Source organism: Scardinius erythrophthalmus, assembly GCF_964197995.2.
Source record: "Scardinius erythrophthalmus genome assembly, chromosome: 5".
Classification (NCBI taxonomy): domain Eukaryota; kingdom Metazoa; phylum Chordata; class Actinopteri; order Cypriniformes; family Leuciscidae; genus Scardinius; species Scardinius erythrophthalmus.
In genome coordinates, this window is record NC_138225.1 from 50,111,076 (window position 1) to 50,137,620 (window position 26,545).

The following is a 26,545-nucleotide window of genomic DNA, read 5'->3' on the forward strand; positions in this document are numbered from 1 at the left end:
TTCCCATACAAATGACTTTATTTAGTCAATTGCCTTGCATATAAATGAATGCAAAATTCATACATTTTTATTGGGAACAGTCCACAGTTAATTCGTTTTTTTTGTTTGTTTGTTTTTTCACCAGGAAAATGCAGAAACAAAGTGTTGACCAAATCAGCATTCAGAACACAAAAAAATAAAAATAAATAAAAGTTCAATATTTAATAATAGATGCTTCCTGTGGGCCGTTTAATATGAACTGCTGAAATGTGTCTGACATTAAGACCCCCCACCCCCCTACTAAAAAAACAAAAACACTAATCAGCCTATCGAAAGTCCTTTAAATGTTCATCTTAAGAAACAACAAATGCACCTCACACTTACATGAGTATAAATATTTGTTTTATAGGCACATGCATCTGTCCAAGCGCTTAAATGCTTCAATAAGCCAGTCTCGATCCTGGTATTTGTTAAATGGTGTAGCAGTTTTTGGAATAAATTTCCAAAAGGTCACTAAATAATCAGAATAACAGCATCAAATACAAAATACACCAAAACATATGACAAAAAAAAACACCCTGAGTCTCAAGGCAACAGGTCTAGTAAAACTATGCAGTCGGAGACATGCCAGCTGTATGGCTCTCAAGATGATGAACGTAAACAAGAGAGATTGACTTTGGTTTGTCATTTTAAAATAAATCGCTTATGCTAAAAAAGAAAAAGAAAGGGGGCTTACTCTTTTTTTAATTGAGTGGCCATTTGTATCTTCCAGTACATATGAGAAGCAAACAATTTGACCATGTACGTAGAGTTCTCCATTTTGTCCACTTCTATGAATACATTTAAAGTAGACAATCAAGCAGTTCTCTTGCATTTCCACCATTTTGAGTGGAGTTTTCAGTAACAACAAAGCAACGACCTCACCACAGGGCAAAAGGCTCCTGAAGCCTGATACGCCTGGATAAAAAATCTTGAAATCACATTTTAGATGTCAGAGGGTTAAAACTGAGGATCATGAGGAATGTTTTTTAGGGTTGAGGACAGCTTTTTTGGCTTCCTCGGGTAACAGTGCGGGATCAGTCAAGATGGAGGTGGTGGTACACAGCTGTCGTAATGTCTTGAGTACCACTGTAGGATACAGAAAAAAAACACACAAAGAGAAATGGTGAACATTATACACAGATATACAAGATACTACATCAAAATGAAGAAACAGTAAACACCGAATAGAAAGCGCCAGGTTAAAACAAAAGAAGTTTGTGCATTTGAGACCACCAAAACACTATTACTAACATTAGATATTTCTATCATAATTTCATTTCACATCATATTTCTATTATCATTTCACAACCCATTGGCAGTTCCTGCAGACCTATTATACCCTTTTTCAAAGTCTTGGTTCAAAAAAACACATTATTTTCCCCTTATTCTACATTGTTGCAGCTCCTCTCTTCTCAGTCTGTCAGTAATGGTCTGTTTAGTTTCTGTCTCTATGAAGCCCCTCCTTCTAAAAAGTGCAAAGTGCTCTGATTGGTCGGCTGGACTAGTGTGTTGTGATTGACTAAACATGACGCTGAACAAAACAAACTATGATTGGTTGCTTGACATGTCGGTCAGACGTCCCCTTGGCAAATGAAAGCTGCTATGGAGTCCAGACCTTCTGCCGTCAGTCTGAAGGTCCGGCTAGGCGAGACTACTACTGTCCAGTCGAAGAAAAAGTTTACATTTGCAGGACATTTCAATAAAGTGGAACGGTGAACTTACTAGGTCGGAGGACAGGGAGGGCACAGTAACGATCCAGCCACTGCATGGTGGATTCACATAGCTCTGTGTTGTTGGTGGTAGACACTGCCCCATTGAAGGACTCAAACAGAGGTTGAATAATGACGCTAAACTGAGAGAGGAGGTATTAAAGAAAATAAGAGTCCAATCCAGTACAAACATTTTGTCTATTCAGTTCAATCTTTTCAGGCTTAAGGATACTATCCAGAATTTCCAGTTCTGAAGAGTTCTGTTCTTCACATAGTCCTCAAACTTCTCCCTCATGTGGTCAAAGCGATGGCGTGTGACGGGAACCCCTGTATCAGGGAGCTGTTCCTGGCACAAGCTGCAATAAATAATGGGCATCTTTTACAGAGAATAAGCAGGTCTACATGCACTAGGGCTGTCACTTTTTATTCGACATTCGAATATGCATTCGAACATGACGTGAAATATCCGAAATCGAACTATAAATAAACTATCCGGTTTTTAAAGAGCCATGTTTTGCGCATTTTTTACAGTCTATGATTAGACCGTTTGCTTTTTATTTTATTGTTTGCCATCTAAGTAGCGGCCGCTCTAAACGTATTGTAGCGTAGGCCCATGACCAAATCAAGCGAATAATAGCCAATAGCCAGCTTGTTTTGAAAATGGAAGATAACGACAAGACTAAAGAGACCGCGCTGTAATTCCTGCCTATTACACACACACACACACACACACACACGACCCACAGAAAAGACGCGTGTCAGTATCGAGTTCTCTTTCGGGCTTGAACAAACCACAACACACAAATTATGCCAAATGTCCGTTTTGTCGAGTGTCCTCATAAATAAAGTCTTAAATGAATGTAGAGATTTGCGAGAAAATGGGACGCGTGTCAGATCGCGTCTCTGTCCGCAGCGGCTGGTCTTAAAGTGTCATTAATGTTAATCAGAATTACTCACTCAGACCCGGCGCCAGGATGATTATTATACCGGTAGCCTAATAATCATGAATGTACTCCGCTATCTTTTAACACATCTCCGGCGAACGGCTTTTTCACGCAAAAGAAAAACTCTTCATGAAGTGCAGTGAAATTCAGCGACCATGTGGCGTTTCCTGATGGATCGAGGTTGTTCGTTAACTTCATTTTACTCGTAGATATTCGAATACATTGCTTGATGATGTTCGATATACGTTTGAATTTGATTTTTCTCAAACGTGACAGCCCTAACATGCACACAAAGCTTTACATTGAAATAGCCTGGCTATGAAGCAGCAGTTTTTCCAAATGTCATACTTTCAATCAGTTCCCAATATTTATTTTTAATGAACACTTACCTTATAGATGAATTAAGCTCCTCAATCTCCTCTCGTAGTCTCTTGGTCTCTTCCTGCATCTGTTGTCTCTCTAGTTGTAGCTTGCCAATGTAATCAACAGTCTTTTGAAGTGTTGAAGCATTACTGATCTGAAAACCCAGATATGGGTGACAAAAAATAAAGTTACATCACCAGCATATTCTGCTGTTTAAAGGAGAACTCCAGTCAATTTTAACATTGAGCTCATTTTTTTGTACATTTGGAGTGCTGTCAATACAGAGAACAACGACAAAAATCGGTGTTGCCTACACCGTGTTATCCTCTTTTTAAAATTTGCACCCTGTTGACTTCAATGGGGCAAGTTTTAAACCTGCTTTTAGCCTCTTAACATCCTTCATGTGTCATTACAAGTGCACAGGTCATGTGAGTGATTCCTTCAGAGTTAACACGGGTGAATCTGACTGCAGTAGATGTGAAAGAAATGGATAAAAATGATAATTCAGCCAGCGCACATACCTGTGTTTACATCCTGTTTTCGGTCGAAGTCCACAGTAGTTGATTGTCGAGTTTACGCGCATAGGTTTAGTTACCTATGATCACGCGCGTGAACTCGACTATCGACTACTGTGGACTTTGACCGAAAACAGGAAGAAAATACAGGTATTTTTGGTATTTCAGGTATTACCGATTTTTGTCGTTGTTCTCTGTATTGACAGCACTCCAAATTTATAAAAAAATTAGCTCAATGTTAAAATTGACCGGAGTTCTCCTTTAAGGGCCAAAATGAAACCGTAATTACATTATTTTACAATATTAAAGAGGCCATATGATGCTTTTTAATGTTTTCTTTTTCCTTTAGTGTGCAATGTCAGTTTGTGCATGTATAAGATCTGTGAAGCCACAACGCTCATAGTCTAACAGAGAACACTGCTCTAGACCTGCCTAAACCGCCTTGATCGAAGTGCAGATTACTACCGCACTTGTCCACGTCACAAGGGCCATGTACAAACTGTAAAGTTTCATTGTGTTCAGCAATTTTAACTTAAGCACAGTGTATTGTAAGCGTTTTTGTGGTTGTTGTTTAAGCTTGGCTCGTATATTAACGTACATTAGAGATGCATCTCTCATCATATCTCTCATAATACGTCATCAACAAATACTTGTTTTGTTCTGTACACACTGCGGAGAAATTGGTTGTCACTACCTGAATTTTTTGGTTAATTCGGTAGTAGAATGCAGTTGTCAATCCTGTAAATGAGTGAACTGTGTGTGTACAGGACAGAATTAAGCACTAAAAGGTGAATTGCAATGTACAGTATGTGAAAAATAATGTTTGGTTACACTTTATTTTATGGTGTCATTGTTACAGTACTATTAAAGGGATAGTTCACTTTGAAATTAAATTTTGGTATGTTTTAGCTTACCTCAAGGGCATCCAAGATGTAGGTGTCTTTTTTTTCCGCAGTAGTTTAAATTTTGATATTTTAGGTCAAACCGTTCTTGTCTGACAGTCATATCATGCAGGTCTGTGGTCAACACAGCCACGTCCAAGTGATCTGAGGGCACGAATGCATCCTGGTGTGTGACGTGTGCGCAGACTGGTGCATAGATATATACACTAGACGTCGCCTTGTCTACGGCAGTTCATTGGAACGAATGCCTTTAAGGCGACATCTAGTGTATATATCTATGCACCAGTCTGCGTACACGTCACACAGCATGAAGCGCCCGCGCCCTCAGATCACTTGGACGTGGCTGTGTTATAAGAGCTAAAAAACGATATAAATACTGTTTGTTTTCTCACACAAACCGCTCGTTTCGTGTCTTAGGCCATCAATGTGTACTTACGATGGGGAATTGTTTTAATTTGCATGCTCTTTGAGACAGTGACCACAGACCTGCATGATATGACTGTCAGACAAGAACGGTTTGACCTAAAAATATCAAAATTGAAACTACTGCGGAAAAAAGACACCTACATCTTGGATGCCCTTGAGGTAAGCTAAAACAAATCAAAATTTAATTTCAAAGTGAACTATCCCTTTAAGCAACTACATGTACTTACTATAGGGTTAGGGTCGGATTAGGATTTGGTTGAGGGTTAGCTGCATGTAATTATGCATAATTTACTGTTAATACTATGGTAAGTACATGTAACACATGCAATGAGGACACTGTAAAATAAACTGTTAACTAATGTTTTTTTTACATTAAAGCATGCTAACCTATTCTAGCACATCCAATAAACAAAATAATGACCTTTGAAGAGAACATCATATGGCTTCTTTAAAACACTTTCTCCCATTACAGTTACGCAGAGACAACTTCAAGCAAATTATATGCTCCACAAAAAAAAAAGGTTAATGTGGATTTTGATAATGAAGTAAGATGAATGCAGATTTACATTTGATTGAGACTTGAGGGTCGGCACAAGATTACACAATGTCTTGAAGCAGACATTTATGGTAAATCGCCTCTTCTGCTCTGCAGATATGTGAGTCACTCTGCGACTCTGTCAAAGCAAAAATGACAAAACAAGACAGACTGAGAAATTGGTAGATATTTCAACATCAAAATTAGTGACAATTATGCTCAATTGGCCAATTAAGAAAGTTGTTAGTCCCCCCCAACACACACAACAAAACATTTTTTTGAGTAAATAATCTTTAAAATTTGCCATTCATTCAATATCAGCAATTTTTTCTACTATGATTTATTGTGCAAATGTTTATATTTGAAACATTCTGTATGAATGTATGTAAATTAACCTATTGCATTTCTGGATACATCGCATCAATGTACAGTTAGACAACACTAATAGAGTGCAAACTCATGAACCGTACCTTACAGGTTTCATTTTTGCCCATGCCTGAACTGGTGCTGAGAGGTGACTGGGGGCTTGGTACCTGTTCTGGTCCCAATGGTGACCCCTGACCTGAAACACGTCCGTCGTGTGCTAAAGAAAAAGGATTAAAAACTTGCTCAGAACCCTAAATTCAGTGAATCCCAAATAAAATAATAACAAAAACACAGAGCAATTTCAGCGTAAATTGAAAGTGACAGGGCTGAATCGAACCTGTACTTGAAGACTGTACAGATGTCTTGTTGTTGGACACATTTGTGGCAGTTTCCTCTTTGGGTACGATTAGTTGGGGAGACTTCTGTGTCTGAGGGAGAATATGAAACCCAGCAGAACCCTGCAAAGTAGTGTGTACATTTTTATTGTAATTTTGGATTGCTTGGGGCCAAAATGAATTATTATTTACAAGGGTTGGGTAGAATTCAAAATTAAGAACTGGCTCCCTTTTCAATTCATGAATCAGAAACGAACCACAACCCACAGGATGCTGAATTGGAAAGATAGGAAAATTTATTTAGTGAATTGAAATTCAAAGAAATTTAAGTCACACTATAGAAAAATGGGCAAGAAATTCCCAAAAACTGTTTAAGCACAACATTCTCTCTTCCGTTTACCTATTTTCTATTGAATTAGAAAGTATGGGCGGGGCATTAAAAAAATATTGTTTACTTTTATAAAATTTACACCCATTGCTACTCATTATTGCTAGTCAGAGACAAGTGTTCTTAGGGTGAGAGAGTTGTATCATTTCATTGAACACATACATGAGTGCAAGATGAGTCAAACATTTTTGGTCTGATTTCACGGAAGAGAAATACTATATTTGTGCATGAGTTGATTGTTAACTTGTAGGAGCAGACACGGCTTCAGACCAAAACACATATACTAACGTTCAAAAGTTTGAGGTCAGTAAGTTTTATTTAAAAGAAATTGATACTTTATATAGCAAGGACGCATAAAATTGATCAAAAATGATGTCAAGACATTTATAGTGGTACAAAAGGTTTCTATTCCAAATATATGCCGTTCTTTTGAACTTAAAATTAATCAAAGAATCCTGAAATGGTTTTATCATCGTTTTAAAAAACAATCTTACCAACTTTTGAACAGTAGTGTAGATGTTGTACATGAAAATGTTAGATCTTTTTTTAGACTGAACAATGTATAAAAATTACTAATAGCCATTATCAATTCTATTTACTTTCATTCAAATTTGAATTATAATTCTGCATCCTGCTTGCGAACTCAATTAAAATTTCAGAATTTAAAATATTCTTTAAATCAATCCTGAATGATACACAACCCGTTTTATCTATTGTAAAACATGATAGGACATGAAGGGTGGAAATCTTACACAAGGAATACTGGAGGAGGCAATGAAACCAGTGGTGGGGACAACATCAGTGTTGAGAGGGGACGAGGTAACAATGACAGCACTGGCGGGACCTGGGAATGGTTATGATGGGATATGTACATGATGAGAACAATTTCAGCATTGCCAATGCTGTTGATTTTTATCCTAATATCAAGTTTTTGAATGATTTATGGGGATCCACTAATAGATGAACACACATATATAGATGAACAGACTAAAAAGTGTGAAATTGTCTCATTGTGGCAGATCAGCAGCTTGTGGAAAGCTAGCAGTAAATGTGTTTTAATTAGAACTGCAAAACTGGTTAAATTATTTAATCAAAATTAATCTTAATGACCAATATGGAGAGGTTTTCTCCAATTATTGATAGATGAAAACATAACCAGAGTCCGTCACTGTATGGCACAAAAAAAAAAGAGATAGCCATTTTAACAGTAAAACATAGTAAAATGCTATGGTTAAAAAAACCTGTTAAAGGGATAGTTCACTTTGAAATTAAATTTTGGTATGTTTTAGCTTACCTCAAGGGCATCCAAGATGTAGGTGTCTTTTTTTTCGCAGTAGTTTCAATTTTGATATTTTTAGGTCAAACCGTTCTTGTCTGACAGTCATATCATGCAGGTCTATGGTCACTGTCTCAAAGAGCATCCAAATTAAACAATTCCCCATCGTAAGTACACATTGATGGCCTAAGACACGAAACGAGCGGTTTGTGTGAGAAAACGAACAGTATTTATATAGTTTATACCTCTTATACACAGCCACGTCCAAGTGATCTGAGGGCGCGCGCGCTTCCTGCTGTGTGACGTGTGCGCAGACTGGTGCATAGATATATACACTAGATGTCGCCTTAAAGACATTCGTTCCAATGAACTGCCGTAGACAAGGCGACATCTAGTGTATATATATCTATGCACCAGTCTACGTACACGTCTCACAGCAGGATGCGCTCGCGCCCTCAGATCACTTGGACGTGGCTGTGTTACAAGAGGTAAAAACGATATAAATACTGTTCGTTTTCTCACACAAACCGCTCGTTTCGTGTCTTAGGCCATCAATGTGTACTTACGATGGGGAATTGTTTAATTTGGACGATGGGGAATTGTTTTAATTTGGACTCTGTGCATGCTCTTTCAGACAGTGACCATAGACCTGCATGATATGACTGTCAGACAAGAACGGTTTGACCTAAAAATATAAAAATTGAAACTACTGCGGAAAAAAAGACACCTACATCTTGGATGCCCTTGAGGTAAGCTAAAACATACCAAAATTTTATTTCAAAGTGAACTATCCCTTTAATTGGTTAACGGTGAGTTCCCTTACTTTATAAAGTGAAAAACTGATCTGATGAGTCATTTTCATGTTATTTTACAATGAATTGATGATGAATTTACAGTTCTCGGAAGTGAAAAAGAACAAAGCATCTTATAATTTACAGTGAAAAAAAAATAAACTGACGTTCTCAGAATTCTCTGTGCGACAGCTCACATTTGATCGTTGTTCATTGAAATCTTTGTTTCTTCTTAGTTTTGTTCTCAGTTACGTACGTTAGGGTTTTGTTAATCTTATGTTGTTAAATTATTGCATTATTTTAGTGTTGTGTTACCATGATGATGCTTTGTATTTGTGTGCATGACACATGACACCACACACCTTCTATATATATATATATATATATATATATATATATATATATATATATATATATATATATATATATATATATATACAGTGAGGAAAATAAGTATTTGAACACCCTGCTATTTTGCAAGTTCTCCCACTTAGAAATCATGGAGGGGTCTGAAATTGTCATCGTAGGTGCATGTCCACTGTGAGAGACATAATAAAAAAAAAAAATCCAGAAATCACAATGTATGATTTTTTAACTATTTATTTGTATGATACAGCTGCAAATAAGTATTTGAACACCTGAGATAATCAATGTTAATATTTGGTACAGTAGCCTTTGTTTGCAATTACAGAGGTCAAACGTTTCCTGTAGTTTTTCACCAGGTTTGCACACACTGCAGGAGGGATTTTGGCCCACTCCTCCACACAGATCTTCTCTAGATCAGTCAGGTTTCTGGGCTGTCGCTGAGAAACACGGAGTTTGAGCTCCCTCCAAAGATTCTCTATTGGGTTTAGGTCTGGAGACTGGCTAGGCCACGCCAGAACCTTGATATGCTTCTTACAGAGCCACTCCTTGGTTATCCTGGCTGTGTGCTTCGGGTCATTGTCATGTTGGAAGACCCAGCCTCGACCCATCTTCAATGCTCTAACTGAGGGAAGGAGGTTGTTCCCCAAAATCTCGCAATACATGGCCCCGGTCATCCTCTCCTTAAAACAGTGCAGTCGCCCTGTCCCATGTGCATAAAAACACCCCCAAAGCATGATGCTACCACCCCCATGCTTCACAGTAGGGATGGTGTTCTTGGGATGGTACTCATCATTCTTCTTCCTCCAAACACGTTTAGTGGAATTATGACCAAAAAGTCATATTTTGACTTTCTCCCATGACTCCTCTGGATTATCCAAATGGTCATTGGCAAACTTAAGACGGGCCTTGACATGTGCTGGTTTAAGCAGGGGAACCTTCCGTGCCATGCATGATTTCAAACCATGACGTCTTAGTGTATTACCAACAGTAACCTTGGAAACGGTGGTCCCAGCTCTTTTCAGGTCATTGACCAGCTCCTCCCGTGTAGTTCTGGGCTGATTTCTCACCTTTCTTAGGATCATTGAGACCCCACGAGGTGAGATCTTGCATGGAGCCCCAGTCCGAGGGAGATTGACAGTCATGTTTAGCTTCTTCCATTTTCTAATGATTGCTCCAACAGTGGAACTTTTTTCACCAAGCTGCTTGGCAATTTCCCCGTAGCCCTTTCCAGCCTTGTGGAGGTGTACAATTTTGTCTCTAGTGTCTTTGGACAGCTCTTTGGTCTTGGCCATGTTAGTAGTTGGATTCTTACTGATTGTATGGGGTGGACAGGTGTCTTTATGCAGCTAACGACCTCAAACAGGTGCATCTAATTTAGGATAATAAATGGAGTGGAGGTGGACATTTTAAAGGCAGACTAACAGGTCTTTGAGGGTCAGAATTCTAGCTGATAGACAGGTGTTCAAATACTTATTTGCAGCTGTATCTTACAAATAAATAGTTAAAAAATCATATATTGTGATTTCTGGATTTTTTTTTAGATTATGTCTCTCACAGTGGACATGCACCTACGATGACAATTTCAGACCCCTCCATGATTTCCAAGTGGGAGAACTTGCAAAATAGCAGGGTGTTCAAATACTTATTTTCCTCACTGTATATATATATATATATATATATATATATATATATCAGTATTTACTTTGAACTTTAATTCCTGTGGATGTAGATTTGAGTATATTAACTCTTTCTCCTAGTCTGGCTATCACCAGACCAAGCTCAATCTTTTAAGATTGAACATTAGTCTGGGGAGTCTGCTCTGTACTTTCAACTGCACAAGAGGCGTGATCAACCGGCATAGTTCGAATGACTCTGTGCGCAATTGGATAGTCCTTCAACCAATCAGACCAACGATCTGGGTGACGTACTTTGCAGCGAAAACTCCAGGCAGGAAACGTGTCAACAAACGTGTTGATCAGGGGTTTGAAGAAGCAGCAAAGGAATCGAGCGATTTTTGCAGGTTATGCAAAAAAAAAAAAAACATGAAAGTGAGTGGTATTTACACCCACTCGAGCGATTTGTTTGCTAAAAAGAAGCCATTGAGCATCGTCAAGAGGTTAAAAGGAATTGAACAGACCCGTAACAGATCTGGAATTGGATTGGATTAAACCCACCAATAGCGCGCCAGGTGGATAAGCCAGTTTGTGATTGGTTCACGCAAATTTGAAAAGGAAGCAGCAGAGATAAATGTACAGGGGCAGTATTCACAAAGAATTTTAAGGCTAAAAGTAGCTCCTAACTGGCGAATTTAGGAGCAACTCCTAAAAATAATGGCGTGTCGCTCGTAACTTTAGGACTCCTAATTTTTTTGACTAAGAGTAATTCACAATGCATTTTAGCCCTAAATGTAGCACCTAAGCCTGGGACAGCTTAAAAGAAGTCGAGAGGACTCCTAACTCACAAAGACCTATTCACAAACCGCTTTTTGTGGCATTTCACGTTGCGATGTTTTGAAATGCGTATGCGGCGGCTACAGGAGCTTCCAATCGCGAGGGAACAATTTTGCATTGTAGGCATAACTAGGGATGCAATAACGCCACCAACAACAACAACCAAAACTAGGCTACTCATTGCATGTAAACTAATTGTAACGTTTCATTGTGAATCAAATTAAAATGTTCTTCTCTTTGCAAACGTAGGCAGAGGCATATAGTGACAGATTAATTCAATAATGTTGCAAAGATATTGCATCAATCCATATGTTTCATTAGGCTACTAGACTATTTGTTTTGCCTTACTCTTTATTCATTTAGGCTATTTATTCAGTTATTCATCATCTTCCGTCCTTCGCACTACTTGTGTAGCGCACGCATTCTCAGACCTGTCACCTGTCACTCATCATCGTAGGGGAGGTGTTTGGAATCATTCCCGCGTTACAATCATCAGCCAATCAAGGTGGTCACTTCAGTCAAGCTCGTGCATGAGTAATGACGTCATCCATAGCAACGAAGACTCACTCTTAGTTTAGGAGTTGTCATTTTTCTTTACTAAGAGTAGGTCTGAAAGGCGTTGTGAATAACTTTTAAGAGAAAACTCCTAGCTAAAATCTTTTAGTGCGATTTAGGAGTTCTCCTAGTGGTAAGATAAAATGCTTTGTGAATACGGCCCCTGGTTTCAAGCCTGAGCTGCAGGGCGAAATCAAATCGCCTGTCTATCTTTCCCCGTCTTTGACAGAATTTTCCGGCTTTCAGTGATTTCACTGTTACACGGTAGGGGCACTATGACATCTTCTAATAGAGTAAAGAATCTCCTGATCAAAAGACAGGCATAGAAGATGCAGAAACAAGCGATATATGCAAGCAGATGCATATGTGAAATAACACAATCATCAACATTAAACAGCATATAAATCCAAACTGCCTAATGTTTCTGCATGAAATGTTGACCCAGGATGAGTTATAGGCTGTGCAACCTTAGGGGTGTTGATGGACTCGATCTACTCCATCTGTGTTTTGATCATCATTCTGAATCCGATCCGGATAAAGTCTTTGACAAAAATGCAAATTTCTAAGCTTTATGCTCAAAAAGTCGCTTTTTTTAAATTAAACTTACCCATATTCAAGTTTTTTTTGTATAAAAGCAGAGGGGCTGTTATTTCTTTTGATATATTGCATGTTCAGATATTCATACAACAAAATATTGTAGAGGGCCATGAAACTTTTGTGAAAATGATCAAAAATGCTAATTTCTTTGCTCATTTATAAATTTTTTCAGTAAATTTAAGTTACTACTAGCTACTGTACTTTCTTCTGTTATGTTCTTACAACCACAGCTGCCGTTTTCTAAAGCTTATGCAAGCTGTTATAAAAATATCAAACTGAAAATGTGTTGCTTATTATTAAATAGTTTACAGAAATATGTAATTGAACAACAGAATGTGTTAAATGTGTTATTATTTGTGCATTTTGTCGTGTGTGTTATTGAGCATGTTACAAACCTGTGAGTATCAGCTGGGACGGCAGTGGATTGGCCGGGACAATCTGTCTCTGTGGGTGTCTGGCTTTTTTGCTAGGAACAGAAGGCGGAATGGATTTGGGCAAGGCGAAGTTGACTGACTGTGAGTTTGGTGAGGCAGAGGTTGATGCCGCAGGCTGTGGAGACTCAAAGCTGGACCTGCGACTGAAGGTAGTGGCAGCATCAGTGGGAGTTACTGTGGAAGGGGCGGAGTGTGTTATTACAGAAGGAGATGGGATGTTTGGGGTGGGCTGAGGGACTGTAGTGACCGTAGAAACATCTCCTGTTGGGAGAGGTGGAGCTGGTGGTGGCAGCAGAGATGGGACGGAGGGGGTCACTTGCTCTGTGAAAAGAGGCATGTAGGCTTGTTGGTAGGACGGGCCGGCAGCATTACCATTGTCCTGGTTGGCGCCTGCGAGATGGCTGGGCAGTGGAGCAGACGGGATGAGGCGGTAGTCCAGAGGCAGAGAGGGAAGCTCTGAGGAGAGCGGCATGGATGACAGCAAGGGATTCTAGCAAACAACAGGCATCAATATCAGCACAATGCATACTCTTTTCAGCCTTTGCTTTGTGCGTATCATTGTTTGAGAAAAACAAGTACTAAACCTAACAAGTAGGGATATACCATTTAGTAAATATTTGCAATATTTTTGCTATTACTTTGCAAATGTGGTAGAAGATATAATACATTAATACTCATTAAAGCTACAAGAGCAGTGAGTGGTTTCTTCATTTTTGGTAATTACAGTTGTTTTAATTAATATTAACAACATGAAGTCAGCAATAGGTATTTTCAGCTATTATACTGCATTCAAACTTAGTCATTTGATTAGTGCAAAACATAAATCCTAATTTATGCAAGTTCAATTTCAGATTGCAGTAAAAGTGTTTTGAGTTCATAACATAGCATTGTGCAAGGAACAGCACAAAAATAAGCCATCAATCGATAATCTGCCTCTGTAATCATAATTTGCGTGAAAAGGAATAAAAGTTGTTGTTTACTGCAAAAATTTAGATTTGGGTTTAATGCACTTTTTATTTGAACAATAGCTTTGTAAAAGACTGCCAGTATGCTAATTTAAGGCCTCTTTCGCAGGCATGACTGTTACAGCTATATGTTTATTATAGTGTCTACAATTTAAACAAATCATGTGTATCATGTCTGAAAATGATAAAAGTCCTCCATATAAAACGTTTTAGTAAAAAATATACAGTTTTGGTCAGTTGTGGCAGAATCTGTGCAATGTTAATAATTTTAACAAAATAAGAAGGATAATAAAAATGGCATGTTTTTTTATTTTATTTTATTAGTACAGTCATGAATAAGCTATTTTAAAGCCATACATCCCATCCCTGCTGTCCATTGTAACCAACTGAGTCTTATCATAGTATGCACATTTACACAGTTCTGTAATGCATACTAATCTTTAATTATTCTAATGGGTTACAAAGACACTGCAGAGTTTCGTAATTAACATGAAGCAACTATGCATCTGCGGTGGAGGAAAGGAAGTGCACACAAAACAGGAAGAACTTCGAGCCCTACAGATCTGTGTTGCATGTTCAGGATGGTTACCTGTGTTTGGGAGCTGCTGCTGGTTAAGGGAGTGACTGGTGGGGAAGTTTGGGAAGTGAAGGGGAAGGCTTGCGGACGCAGGGTGTGAAACAGATCTAGTTGGGGACACAAAAAAGACTTTTGATCCAGTGAGTAAACTTTACAACTACTCTGACAGATTGAGTGAATTTGTAGGAGATTCATCGATGACTTTGATGAAGAATGTTCCACAAAACTGTTTGATTGATTCATGAATTCAAAATTAACAACTAAAAGAGTGATTTAGTCACAAAATCACCAGTTGCCAGTAGATGTTAGGACTTGGTTGACTATTAAGTTAAATTAATCATAATTTAATAACATTAATTACAAAACGCTTTATGCTTTGTTATTATTAATATGAAACAAAGTCAATTTTATGACAAAATTCAAACAATAAATACCATTTTGGCATAATGTGACGTGACAGATCTCTGTAGTGCTTCAGTTCAAGCGGCATGAGAACCGATCATCTCTTCCTCTTTACTAATAGTTATAGCATGAAATAAAAATGAATCAGAATGTATGTTGAAAGATACAGTGCAATGTATGTAAATGTATCATGTCTCATGTTTCAACCATGGAAAGACATCAATAAAACAGCTTTTAACTATATGTCATGTAACATTACATTTAAGAGCCAATAAATGTCCAATTAGCTTAGCTCCATAGCTTGATCGTTAGCTAGAAATATTGACTCTAGAGAGAAGTTGGGGGCACTTTTTCAATCAGTGTTGGGTTCCCATTTACAGAAATATATGTACTATATCATATTTTTACTTAACCTGTTCTTCAATATTTCTTTTATGTTTGACTAAATATGTCTTTTTATTTCAGAAAGACATTGTTTAAATGTTTATATTTAAAAAAACGGATTGGAGCAGACAAGTAATTATATCATTACAAATGTTGTTCATAAAGTTAGTATCAAAAAAATACCTTATGTGTAATTTAAATGTTTAAATACAGGTTTCCGGAAGTAAAAACACAATTTTCTCCATACAAAAATAAAATAAAAAATGTAACGATTTATATAAACCTTTAAAGAAAACTTTACTGTGGGCTACGAGGTTGTCAATCGATAGTATTTGCAGTTACACTTTATTTTAAGGTGACGTAATTACATTGTACTTACTCAAATAAGTTACTGAGTAATATTAATAAACTACATGTACTTACTATAGAGTTAAGGTTAGGCTTTGGTTTAGGGTTTGTTACTTGCAAATATTAAATTTGAAATTTGTTTCAATATCAAGCCCAAGTAGATGGAAGGCCGTAACATTTCTTCATCAACTAGTCATTGTGTCAACAAGTCAACCGTTAATCTGCAAGTTAACAAGAGGAAGCTCGCCACACCTTGCAGAGGCTCAAAAGTGTCCATGAAGTCCAGGTTGGGCTGCAGTGGGATGAGGCCTGGCTGGATCATATCTGCATTCCCTGCATGGGCTAAGAGGACAGGAGGGGGCTTGTCAGTTCATCAGTTCATCTTACTCAAGAATAAATGTGTTAACAATGCTGGCTTGACTCATTTCTCACCAATCTCCCTTGGATTGGGCCATGCTACAGGTTGATGAGAGGCCAGTGTGGAGAAGAGTGTGTCTGAGAATTCAGACATGAGCACGTCCATGTCAAAAAGGGAGTCCATCTCCATTGGAACGGGTGAATCACGACTCCTGCGGGACCTGCGACGACCTCCCACACTGACATCCTCATCCTGGCAGAAGAGGACACGGTAGGTGTCTGGCCACACTTCCCCAAAGAGCGAAAACTGTTCCTCCGCACCCTTTGGGAGGTCAAAATGCAACAAGCAGGCCAGGTCAACAGACACACTCGAGGTTCATGCAGAGCAAAATGCATCAAGCATCAAGAGTGTGTATTAGCAGCACACGCACTACCAGTTAAAAGTTAGAGGACACAACTGACTTCGTGATCTTAAAGCATTTTGATCAAAACCAGGGGTTCCCAAAATATGACAGCTGAAGTCATAAAATATATACTTGAAGTAAACCCTGTCATTTTAAGTTAATATTTCAGGACACATTTACATGTTTATGGTTCATCCGGTTATTGGCAAATGTTTTGGCATTCATCACTGCAGGCTTAAACAATTTTGGAACTGTCATTTGGCTGTAAAATAAAACCGACTTCATTCCAGTCATCAAAAGCCAGCCAACCCTCCATGTTCTTGCACTGACTGACACTTGAAGACACCGCCAACTTAACTTTGGCTTCTCCCATATTATACACATCTCCTCTCTACATGCATCTAAATACTACTATAAAACGTCTGTGCTCCACTCTAAACTTCAGTCTTGACAACATTTGTCCAGGACCAACAGCAAGGATCCAACACACTCAACAAGGAGTCACAAATTAACTTTCCAAAGCAATTTCACTGCCCCTGAGCAGAAGAATCCCAAAGGAAATTGAACAATGCAACTTTTAAACAAGGCACCTGTTCAACAACCATTATGCACTTAATATACTCAACTTACCCTTATAAGGACATGGTGATTTTATAAAATGTATATTTCAATGCTTCTGCGTTCAAAGTTTGCTCACAAAACTTTTGTGAGTGAAATAATATGACGTGGGAGTAAAACTTTTTTGCGAGTGAACGCAAAAGCATTAAATTATAAATTTGCCTCCCATCTCATATTTTATTTCCATCACTGTGTCCCTTAAGTGGCTTCAGAATATATATATATATATATATATTCCAAGATTCAATATTCCAAGATTCAAGAACCAAGATTCGTAACTGAAAATTAGTCTTTGCAAAAACTCTGAAATGCATGGATTATTAAAATCTGATGTGACATTAAGACAGGCAGTGCTGATCTCTTTATATCAATTAATTACATATGAACAACAAAGTTTGTGTAACAAATAACAGAAAACAACTGCATGCATGCGCACACTTTTTACTTGGATGCAAAATTACTTGAAAGCAAAGCTTTTTTTAACAATAGTGGAGAACATTCTAGAAATTACCTTGAGAAGGCTGGACAGGTCTTCATCCTTGTGCTTCTGTAACTATAAATTCCAATTTGTGAGTGCTATTAAAGAAATCTTATTAATTGGTGTATTTATGTTGTAAATATAAGACATTTATAAATAACATCTGAGTTACACAGTACTGTAAGTTAGTTCAATGTAAGGGGAAAACAAACATACCCTTTTCTTAAAATATGTTCTCCATTTATGATATTCCCTGATGACGATTTCAATTCTCCTTTTCCAGTACTTGCCTTCTGTTGCTATTGCCTATGAAACAGAAGAACATGGTGATCTAACTCAAGAAATGAACAGTGCAAATTCTTCAAGGGAAAAAACAGGTTTTTAGGCCTTCAGGGCTAAAATATCTGAAAAGTCAAATGACACTCCAAACATGCTCACCTCTGTTGGTCGATGTACTCCCGAATCCATATTGCCATCCAAAGGTGTGACAAAATGGCACACAGGGTTCTGTCTCTTCTCTACATCTTCAAGAAAGACAGGCATTGCAGACAGAAATCAACAAACTCCTGTGTTTTCACATTTCTAAGCAGTATGCGTGTTTCATTATTAATCTTACATTGCATATACCAGGCTCTCCAAATAGCATTGTTGAGGCGAATCTTGTCCCTCCACAGCAGCTTGAGGCCTTTGAAGTTTTTCCATTTTGGTGACACCAACCTTCCACTGTGGACACAGAATAAATATGTGTTTGTTAGGACTATCAGATCATGACATTTCGGGTGGTGATTAATTAATCGTGATACAAATAGTTGTTCTATTTGTTCATGTCAATTACAGTCTAAGCTTGATATACATTGCACATTATAGATATACCCAAATATTGCACGGTCAGGGATGGAATTAGACTAAATATTTAAAATATTTTGCTTTTGTATCCACTTAACTCCACTATTCACACTTATTTTCTGGAACCATCAACCTGAATTGTACAGTAATATGTATTATCAGGTGGCCTTAACTACTATGTACTAAGATTCAATGCCTACAAGACTATGAAATTACAGTGTAATTACATATTCAGAAAAAGTATCCAATATTCACCGCTAATGAGTTTAGGTTTAGGAGTGAAGGCAGGGTTGGGATTATAGGGGTTCGAGTTTTGGTAATGGTTGGGGTAAAGTTAACTACAGATGTTATCAAATGCAAGTACTTTAAATATCATTACAATGCACCAAAATGTATGTAAATAAGTCAATTGAGTCAAACGATTAAGGCCACTTTATATAAAGTGTGACCATTATTATATTGGTTGGTGTTGCTGTTATGCATATTACAATGCAGTGAAAATATTAAAATATTTCTTCATGCATCACTGTGGTCTTGACTTATAAAAGGCCACATTTTTTGCCATTATGCCAATATATAAATAAAATAAAACCGTTTTTCTCAATTTTCAATTGATTATCATCATAATCGGTCTATTGTATTGTTTCATTTCTTGTTGTGTTGAGTATTTGGGCCACATAGGCCTTTACATATACTCAAATGTGACTAATCTGGTTAAAAGAAACACTTGCAGCTGGAGTAAACTTGAAGAGAATCCTCATGAGAGGATCGCATTGCATTGTGGTCATAATACCACCTCAGGGAGCAGTAATGTTAAATAACGAAATGATCTGTTGTCAATTATTCCTTATTAAACCAACAGATTACTTTGGAATATGGCTGTACAGGCTAAATTCATTCTACTACTTGTAAAAAACAGTTAAATAACACTCTAGAGCAACTCTAATCGAAAAAATTAAATCACAAATACAATGATGGTTGTTTTGCTTTCTTTCTAGGCATAATTCATTCACAAGCACAATGATAATTATATTTTCCATGCGTGCCCATGTGACGTTGTTCAGTCAATGTCTTGATTGAGCAATAAAGTAAATAAGGAACACTCAAGCGCTCCACTTGTTTTGGATATGTAGCAAACAACCAAAAAAAAAAAAAACCTGACATGGTAGTCCTGACACTCAAATCTATATTTCATCACGGCCAGATGAAAACGCTAAATTATCCAAATTGACAGAGTGTGTTAAAGATATAAAAGATTGGATGACGCATAATTTTCTTTTATTAAATCCAGACAAGACAGAGGTACTACTTATCGGTTCAAAAAACCACCCACAAAACCTCTCACAATACAACTTTAACATAGTAGGATGTCCTGTTACTTCATCCTCTACAGTAAAAGACCTGGGTGTTATATTAGACTGCAACCTGTCTTTTGAAAATCATATTTCATATGTTACAAGAACAGCCTTTTTCCACCTTAGAAACATTGCTAAGCTACGTAATATGCTATCAGTTTCTGACGCAGAAAAGTTAGTTCATGCATTCATGACCTCGAGACTAGATTACTGTAATGCGTTATTAGCCGGTTGTCCTGCATCCTTAATAAACAAGCTACAGTTAGTCCAAAATGCCGCCGCTAGAGTTCTAACTAGATCAAGAAAATATGATCATATAACACCGATTTTATCATCCCTACATTGGTTACCTATAAAGTCCCGTATTAATTACAAGGTATTGCTACTGACTTATAAAGCCCTAAACGGCTTAGCTCCAGTCTATTTAACCGATCTTCTATCGCCCTATAATCCATCGCGCTCTTTAAGATCACTAAATTCGAGGCTTTTGGTCATACCTAGGATATCCAGATCCACCAAAGGAGGGAGAGCATTTTCACATTTAGCACCAAAACTCTGGAATAGTCTTCCGGATACTGTTCGTTGCTCAGACTCACTCTCCCAGTTTAAAACTAGATTAAAGACGCATCTCTTCAGCCAGGCATTCATATAATACTTTTAATCCTACAGTTAAATCCGACCTCTAGTTCATAAACGCCAGAGGAGAACTGGCCCCCGACTGAGCCCGGGTTCTCCCAAGGTTTTTTTTTTTTCTCCATTAGGTCACCTGATGGAGTTTTTCGGTTCCTTGCCACTGTTGCCTTTGGCTTGCTCAGTTGGGGATATTTGGGGATATTTAATTGAATTAATCAATCAACGATACTATTGATCAGCATTACCGAACGTAGACGTTCCACTAGAAACAAACATTGATGTATTGTTCTAATTTATTACTGTGAAGCTGCTTTGATACAACCTGTGTTGTGAAAAGCGCTATATAAATAAACTTGACTTGACTTGACTTGACTAGTCCAGGCAACTAAGCAACGTAATTCAGACAAAACTACACGAGCAAGATCTGAATGAGATAGCAGGGTCATGACATGTATGATTTCCACAAGGCGGAACAAAATTGTGAAATTTGGGTTTGAACTGCGAGATTATAATTTGAAGACGGAAATCTAAAAAGACAAAAAGATAACCACAGTATTTAAGTCTCAATTTAAATGTCACTTTGACTTGAACGGATGCCGGTGAATGAAAACAAGTGTTTGTTGTCAGTTTGAGATGAACATGCTTGGTAATAAAACAACCAACACAGATGCTAAAAAAAGGATATTTGGGACAGAACCATTTCTGAGGATTTGTAAAGTGACTGTGAAAACTAGACTGTTCTGCTATCATACTAAATTCAATAGCACAACTGATTCATGCATTGTCCACATAACATGAAAACCCTGAAAACAAGGCACAACCCTTAAAGCTACAATTAACAATCACTGGATGTGAGATTTAATGTTTTTTATTCTCTAAAACTAAAACTCAACTATTAAAGATGAAAGAAAAAAGAAGCAGCATCCTTGTATAGTAATTACATACTATCAAATGGCTTTACACTTAATCCATATTATCACTCATCAAAATGTAGTGTATTCTGGGCAAGCGCACTAAACTTGACAACTGTAATCCTTTTGAGCTCATTTTCCAAAGCTAAAATCTGTAAAAATGTAATAGGCTACAGGATACTTCTACAGTCAACATTATATATTTCTATACACAGTAGTCAACATTTGAAGTGGACCAAACCGTTCATCAAAGTTATACATGAATTTAGGACAACCTTGATGAACTACTGTAAATATCAAAGCATTTAAAAGAGCATAATAATCATCAGAACATTTCTAGTCACAAAGAACACGTTTTCACAAACTGTCTAATCTTCAGTAAAGCATCATAATACAGTGTTTTAATGCGTTTACTGTATTAAGCGCATGTAAACTTTTTTGTTATTTTGTCTTGAGTACTATATGTAAACGTCTGTTATGTGAAACTAAAACTCAAAAAATGACATGCAATTTTTATGCGTTTAGGACCCCAGATTGGTCTAAAACGGGGGACTGAAGGGGGTGGACTGGAATGCACCGCTGCTACAATGTATATAAGTGATTATAATCAAGGTATTAATCAATATGTTTCCTTCTAAATATCAAATGAGTTGAATGAGTTCTCTGGAGATTTCACTTTGTTATAGAGGTAACCACTGTGATTACTGAAATGATCTTTTCATGTATTCTTTAATGTCTGTATTTGATATCTGAATGCAGTGCTTGCTTATTTAACCCGGCTTCCAGAAATGAAATAGGGACTTGTTTGTGTTTGAGAAAGGTCTTCAACATGTTAAAACATATAGGACTTTCCTGTTTATAGTTAGAGCCTGGCCAAACCCAACCTTGAAAAAGCTGTGTGTCGGTGTGTGTGTTAGTCTTCTTGGTTGCAGGTTAAGGAACCACTGGCATTATTGGAGATTGACTGAGTTGTTGTTCTGGACATGCTGGCGGCCGGCAACCCAAATCTGCGAACTGGAAGGTCACGACGTGCCTGACTTCAGGGTCTGAGTGTCAGCCGCATTATCGATGGAGATATGCTTCTGTCTATCTGTATATGTGTGGAAAATTACTGTTTATCTATTTCTTAGCCAATCAGAAACTGCAACCTAAGCAATGACGTAGCTTAGACCTTGGTGTAGGGTATAACTGCTGTGTGTGTGTGTGTGTGTGTGTGTGTGTGTGTGTGTGTGGTGAAGGGTATAACTGCTGTGATCTTTGTAACTGTAAGCGGGGCGGCCTACGAACTCCAGTGTGAGTCCTGAAGCTGAACTTCTGCTGATGAAACTGCAAACTATCTTCAGTAAAACTTTTCTTCAATTTATTGTAATTCTGACTCCGGGTCTTCTTTCAAACATCTGGTCCTTGGGTCCTAAACTGTTACCCTCTAAAAGTGTGTGCATCTGTGTATGTGTATGCGTGTGTGTATGTGTGTGTGTGTGTATATACAGTACAGGTCAAAAGTTTGGAAACATTATTATTTTTTTTATTTTTTTGAAAGAAGTCTCTAATGCTTATCAAGGCTGCGTTTATTTGATCAAAAATACAGAAAAAAAAACAGTAATATTGTGAAATATTATTACAACTTAAAATAATAGGTTTTCTATTTGAATATACTTTTAGAAATAATTTATTCCTGTGATGCAAAGCTGAATTTTCAGCATCATTACTCCAGTCTTCAGTGTCACGTGACATTCGGTCTATCACATGATCCTTTAGAAATCATTCTAATATCCTGATTTATTATGAGTGTTGGAAACAGTTCTGCTGCCTAATATATTTGATGAATAAAAGGTTAAAAAGAACTGCATTTATTCATAAAATAAAAAAATATTTTCTAATAATATAAATCTTCTTTCCTATCACTTTTGATCAATTTAACACAACCTTGCTGAATAAAAGTATTGATTTATTTCAAAAAAAAGAAAGAAAAAAAATTACTGACCCCAAATTACTGACCAGTCGTGTATATTGTTGTTACAAAAGATTTCTATTTTTAAAACATTTGCTTTTTTTTTTTTTACTTCTTATTCATCAAAGTATCCTAAAAAGGCATCACAGGTTATGAAAAAATATGAATCAGCAGAACTGTTTCCAACTTTGATAATGAATAATCATATTAGAACGATTTCTAAAGGATCATGTGATAGACTGGAGTAATGATCCTGAAAATTCAGCTTTGCATCACAGAAATAAATGATAATTTAAAGTATAATAAATTGACCTGTAAATTTCCAAACTTTTGACCTGTACTGTATATATAAACACCAAAAATAATTTTTATTCAGAAATTATAAACATGTCCATCGCAGAATGATTGTGTATGAATTTATAGTGCATTCATTTCTGAATAAATAAACAGATCTGAAAATAAATCTCGAATTTTTATAGACACATTACTTAAATAATAATGTTTTGACTCTCTGTGTGTAGTAGGTTGCTAAGATTGGAAGGGGAAAACAACTATGCAACACTTCCTCACAAAAGTGGCGTCTGATTTTGTAAACAGTTTCACATATTAGATTTAGTCTATTATGTCATGCCTAAAGTCAAAGTTGATGAGTTTTATTCAAACTAAAAGTACAACCCTAAACAGGCTAATACAATTGTATTTGTGCCTAACAAAAAACCTAGGAGTTGTCGGCTGTTAAACACCCTGATAAAACACAAACAACACCTCGGGGAAATGAAAAGCCAAGTCTCTTTTGTCCCAGCTAGCAGTGCGCTAACATCTTCACAGGAATGATGGAATAACATTTAATGTGGCCCAACTAAAGTCTTCGCACAAAGAGGTAGTAAATCGCTCTTTTGTTCACTAATAAACCCACCTGTAGGCAAGGGTCATGCACTCGAAGAGCTTCGTCAGGGAGGCATCAATAGAGAGATGCGACGTGCTAGTCTTCCCGAAATGATACGTCTGGCAGGTTTGTTTATTCACAGTGTCGAAATCGTAACCTTTCTTTGGGGGGTGATCGGTGTGAGGAGAAGACACCATAAAATGACCACTATGGATGATCTGAGATTCGCGTCCATCAGGTTTCTTTAACGAAATAGTCGATTCCTCTGCGTCAGAGTCGTCGTCCTGCTCTTGCTTGATAGGAGCTCTCCGGTATTGCCGTGTATTAGCCATATTAAAAGACTTTTGCTACAATTTTTGGCACTGGCGATACTTCACATTATGCCACGACTTTCGTCCATTGCTACTGGGTTGATTTATATAGTTGTAGAAGCTATTTAGGTGGCCAGACTTTGCCGCTCGCCCTCAATATTAGCATGCATGCTAGTAACCTGGAGATTCGGTGGTGAACTGAACTCAAGACGGTCGTTACGTCGATTGGTTGACTAGAAAGCACACCCACTTAACGCTGGGAAACACAATGAGGGCTGCAACTGTGCAAGTCAGTCAAAACATATTTTCCTTCGGTTTCACAAGCACGGTTTAAAGGGATAGTTCACCCAAAAATCTAAATTCTGTCATTAATAATCACCCTCATGTCGTTTCAACCCCGCAAGCAGTAGCATTCATCTCCACAGAGGCCAAGAGTACGTAAAAATTACGTGAAAATATCTAGAAATAAAAATCTTGTATTGTGATTTCAGCATGAGATTTTTAATTTGATAATAATTTAAATACACAGAAATTTAAATCCAGTTAAAATAATTAAAATAAAAATTATCTTTGGTAAAATATGGAAAAATTATATATAATTTAAGTTCCATTTAATATTACACCAGATCCTTTTTTTAAAGGTAATTTTGTTTTCTTTTTGTTTTACAATAAACAGGACCCAAAATATGCATTATTGGGGACAGCTACATTCGCCGTGGGGAAAAACATGCGAGGGAGACCATCGGGACCAACCTGGGTCTGAATGCCCAGGTCCGGTGGTTTGGCTGGGGTGGCATGGTTTGGAGAAATCTCCTCTCCTTCCTCCATCAGTGCCTTCGAGGAAGAGCTGTGCCAGAAGTCCTGATGATCCACTGTGGCGTCAATGACCTTGGGGCCGTCAAAAGCCTAAAGCTTGTTGCAGGGATCAAGCAGGACTTGCAAGACCTAACAGTGTGATGTCTTCCTTTGTTCATACTCTTGGTGGAAAGATTGTACATCATCCTCAGATAAAGCATAGAGATCCTGGACAATTTTTGTTCATTTCACCCCTCTGGGAAATGATATATTTTTAAAAAATATTGCCCGGTGTCTAAAAGACCAAATCCAGTAGAGTGATGCTGGATTTGGATTTCACACCAAAAGTTTTGGCATTAAAAGTTGTCCAGGATTTTTATACTTTATGTGATGATCAATGTGCAGTCTTTTGTTAATGTACAAAGGTAGGCATCACACTGTTCTGTCACAGCTCTTCCTCTCCCTTCCTTTTCCTTTTCCTCTTTCTCCAAACCCCTTGCTTTACCCCAGCCATTCCACCTGATATGACTCCCTCAATTGTTTCCCCACGCACGGTGAATGTAGTCAGGAGTTTGTATATACCTGTAGTTGTTTATTATTTTTGTTTGAATAAATACTGTATATATTTTAACTTTTAAGTCTCTTTATTTTTTATTCCAGAGTAAATGTATTGGCTCAACATAAAGACCTCCACGTGAGGTTTTATTGTCTTCTGTCTGTCAAAGAAAGCATACATTACTTTAAAAAATAAATTTCTCATACTCCTGGGATGAAGACAGAAGACTCGGAACTCGGATAAGGAAACCATTGGAGAAGTTGATGACATTTTTAATGAATTATTTCATCAGTATCGACCTATCCATCTTGTCTATGTGTAACTTATTACTTTCTTACAACACCTATTGCAGGTTTAAATGACAATACATTGTGTGGCCTTTTAGAATTTTTATTAAGTTTTTCATTTACAAACAGATACTCCAATATTAAGGCAAAGAATCACATAAACCAGAGGTCTTCAATCCTGCTCCTGGAGGGCCACTGTCCTGCAAAGTTTAGTTCCAACCCTAATGAAACACACCTGAGTCAGCTCATCAAGCTCTTCAGAATCGCTTGAGTATTCAAAGGCAGGGGTGCTGAAGCAGGTTGGAACTAAACTCAGACAGTGGCCCTCCAGGAGCAGGATTGAAGACCTCTGACATAAACGATATGGATGAGAACTACACATTTGGTGAGTCCTCAATGTTGTCGCGGGCTGGCAGTGCTAGGTGTGAGGTAACTGATGCTACCTACTGGACAGGTTGCATGAATCTGAGAAGCATAAAACAGAGTGGTTTTACTGAGAGAGATTTGC

At 37.5% G+C, this 26,545-nt stretch overlaps 1 protein-coding gene across 4 annotated transcripts; it reads right to left on the reverse strand.

Moving 5' to 3' along the window:
- Positions 1–24,622, reverse strand: mlxip (MLX interacting protein). 4 transcript variants are annotated; one of them, XM_081365344.1, is made up of 17 exons: positions 24,119–24,622; positions 18,123–18,229; positions 17,945–18,030; positions 17,723–17,812; positions 17,540–17,581; positions 16,082–16,328; positions 15,902–15,991; positions 14,528–14,622; positions 12,935–13,463; positions 7,257–7,348; positions 6,119–6,239; positions 5,886–5,998; positions 5,447–5,554; positions 3,064–3,191; positions 1,963–2,086; positions 1,744–1,873; positions 1–1,107 (listed from the first exon to the last, which is right to left on the reverse strand). In XM_081365344.1, the coding sequence occupies exons 1-17, from the start codon at positions 24,418–24,420 to the stop codon at positions 992–994; spliced, it is 2,520 nt and encodes an 839-aa protein (XP_081221470.1). In that variant the 5' UTR covers positions 24,421–24,622; the 3' UTR covers positions 1–991. The 4 variants fall into 4 exon arrangements, with proteins under 4 accessions (XP_081221470.1, XP_081221473.1, XP_081221471.1 ...); XM_081365347.1 differs by having other exon boundaries at positions 16,082–16,259; positions 17,540–17,575; positions 24,119–24,561; XM_081365345.1 differs by having other exon boundaries at positions 17,540–17,575; positions 24,119–24,561.
- Positions 24,623–26,545: the final 1,923 nt, after the last annotated feature.

What these genes read in the sequence shown, in the direction of transcription:
- mlxip (XM_081365344.1), bottom strand. Translation starts at nt 24,420, where the DNA reads ATGGCTAATACACGGCAATACCGGAGAGCTCCTATCAAGCAAGAGCAG. An exon ending in TGCATGACCCTTGCCTACAG is followed by an intron (nt 18,230 to 24,118) that starts GTGGGTTTATTA and finishes CTGTGTCCACAG; the next exon opens with TGGAAGGTTGGTGTCACCAA. An exon ending in GCCCAATCCAAGGGAGATTG is followed by an intron (nt 15,992 to 16,081) that starts GTGAGAAATGAG and finishes CTGTCCTCTTAG; the next exon opens with CCCATGCAGGGAATGCAGAT.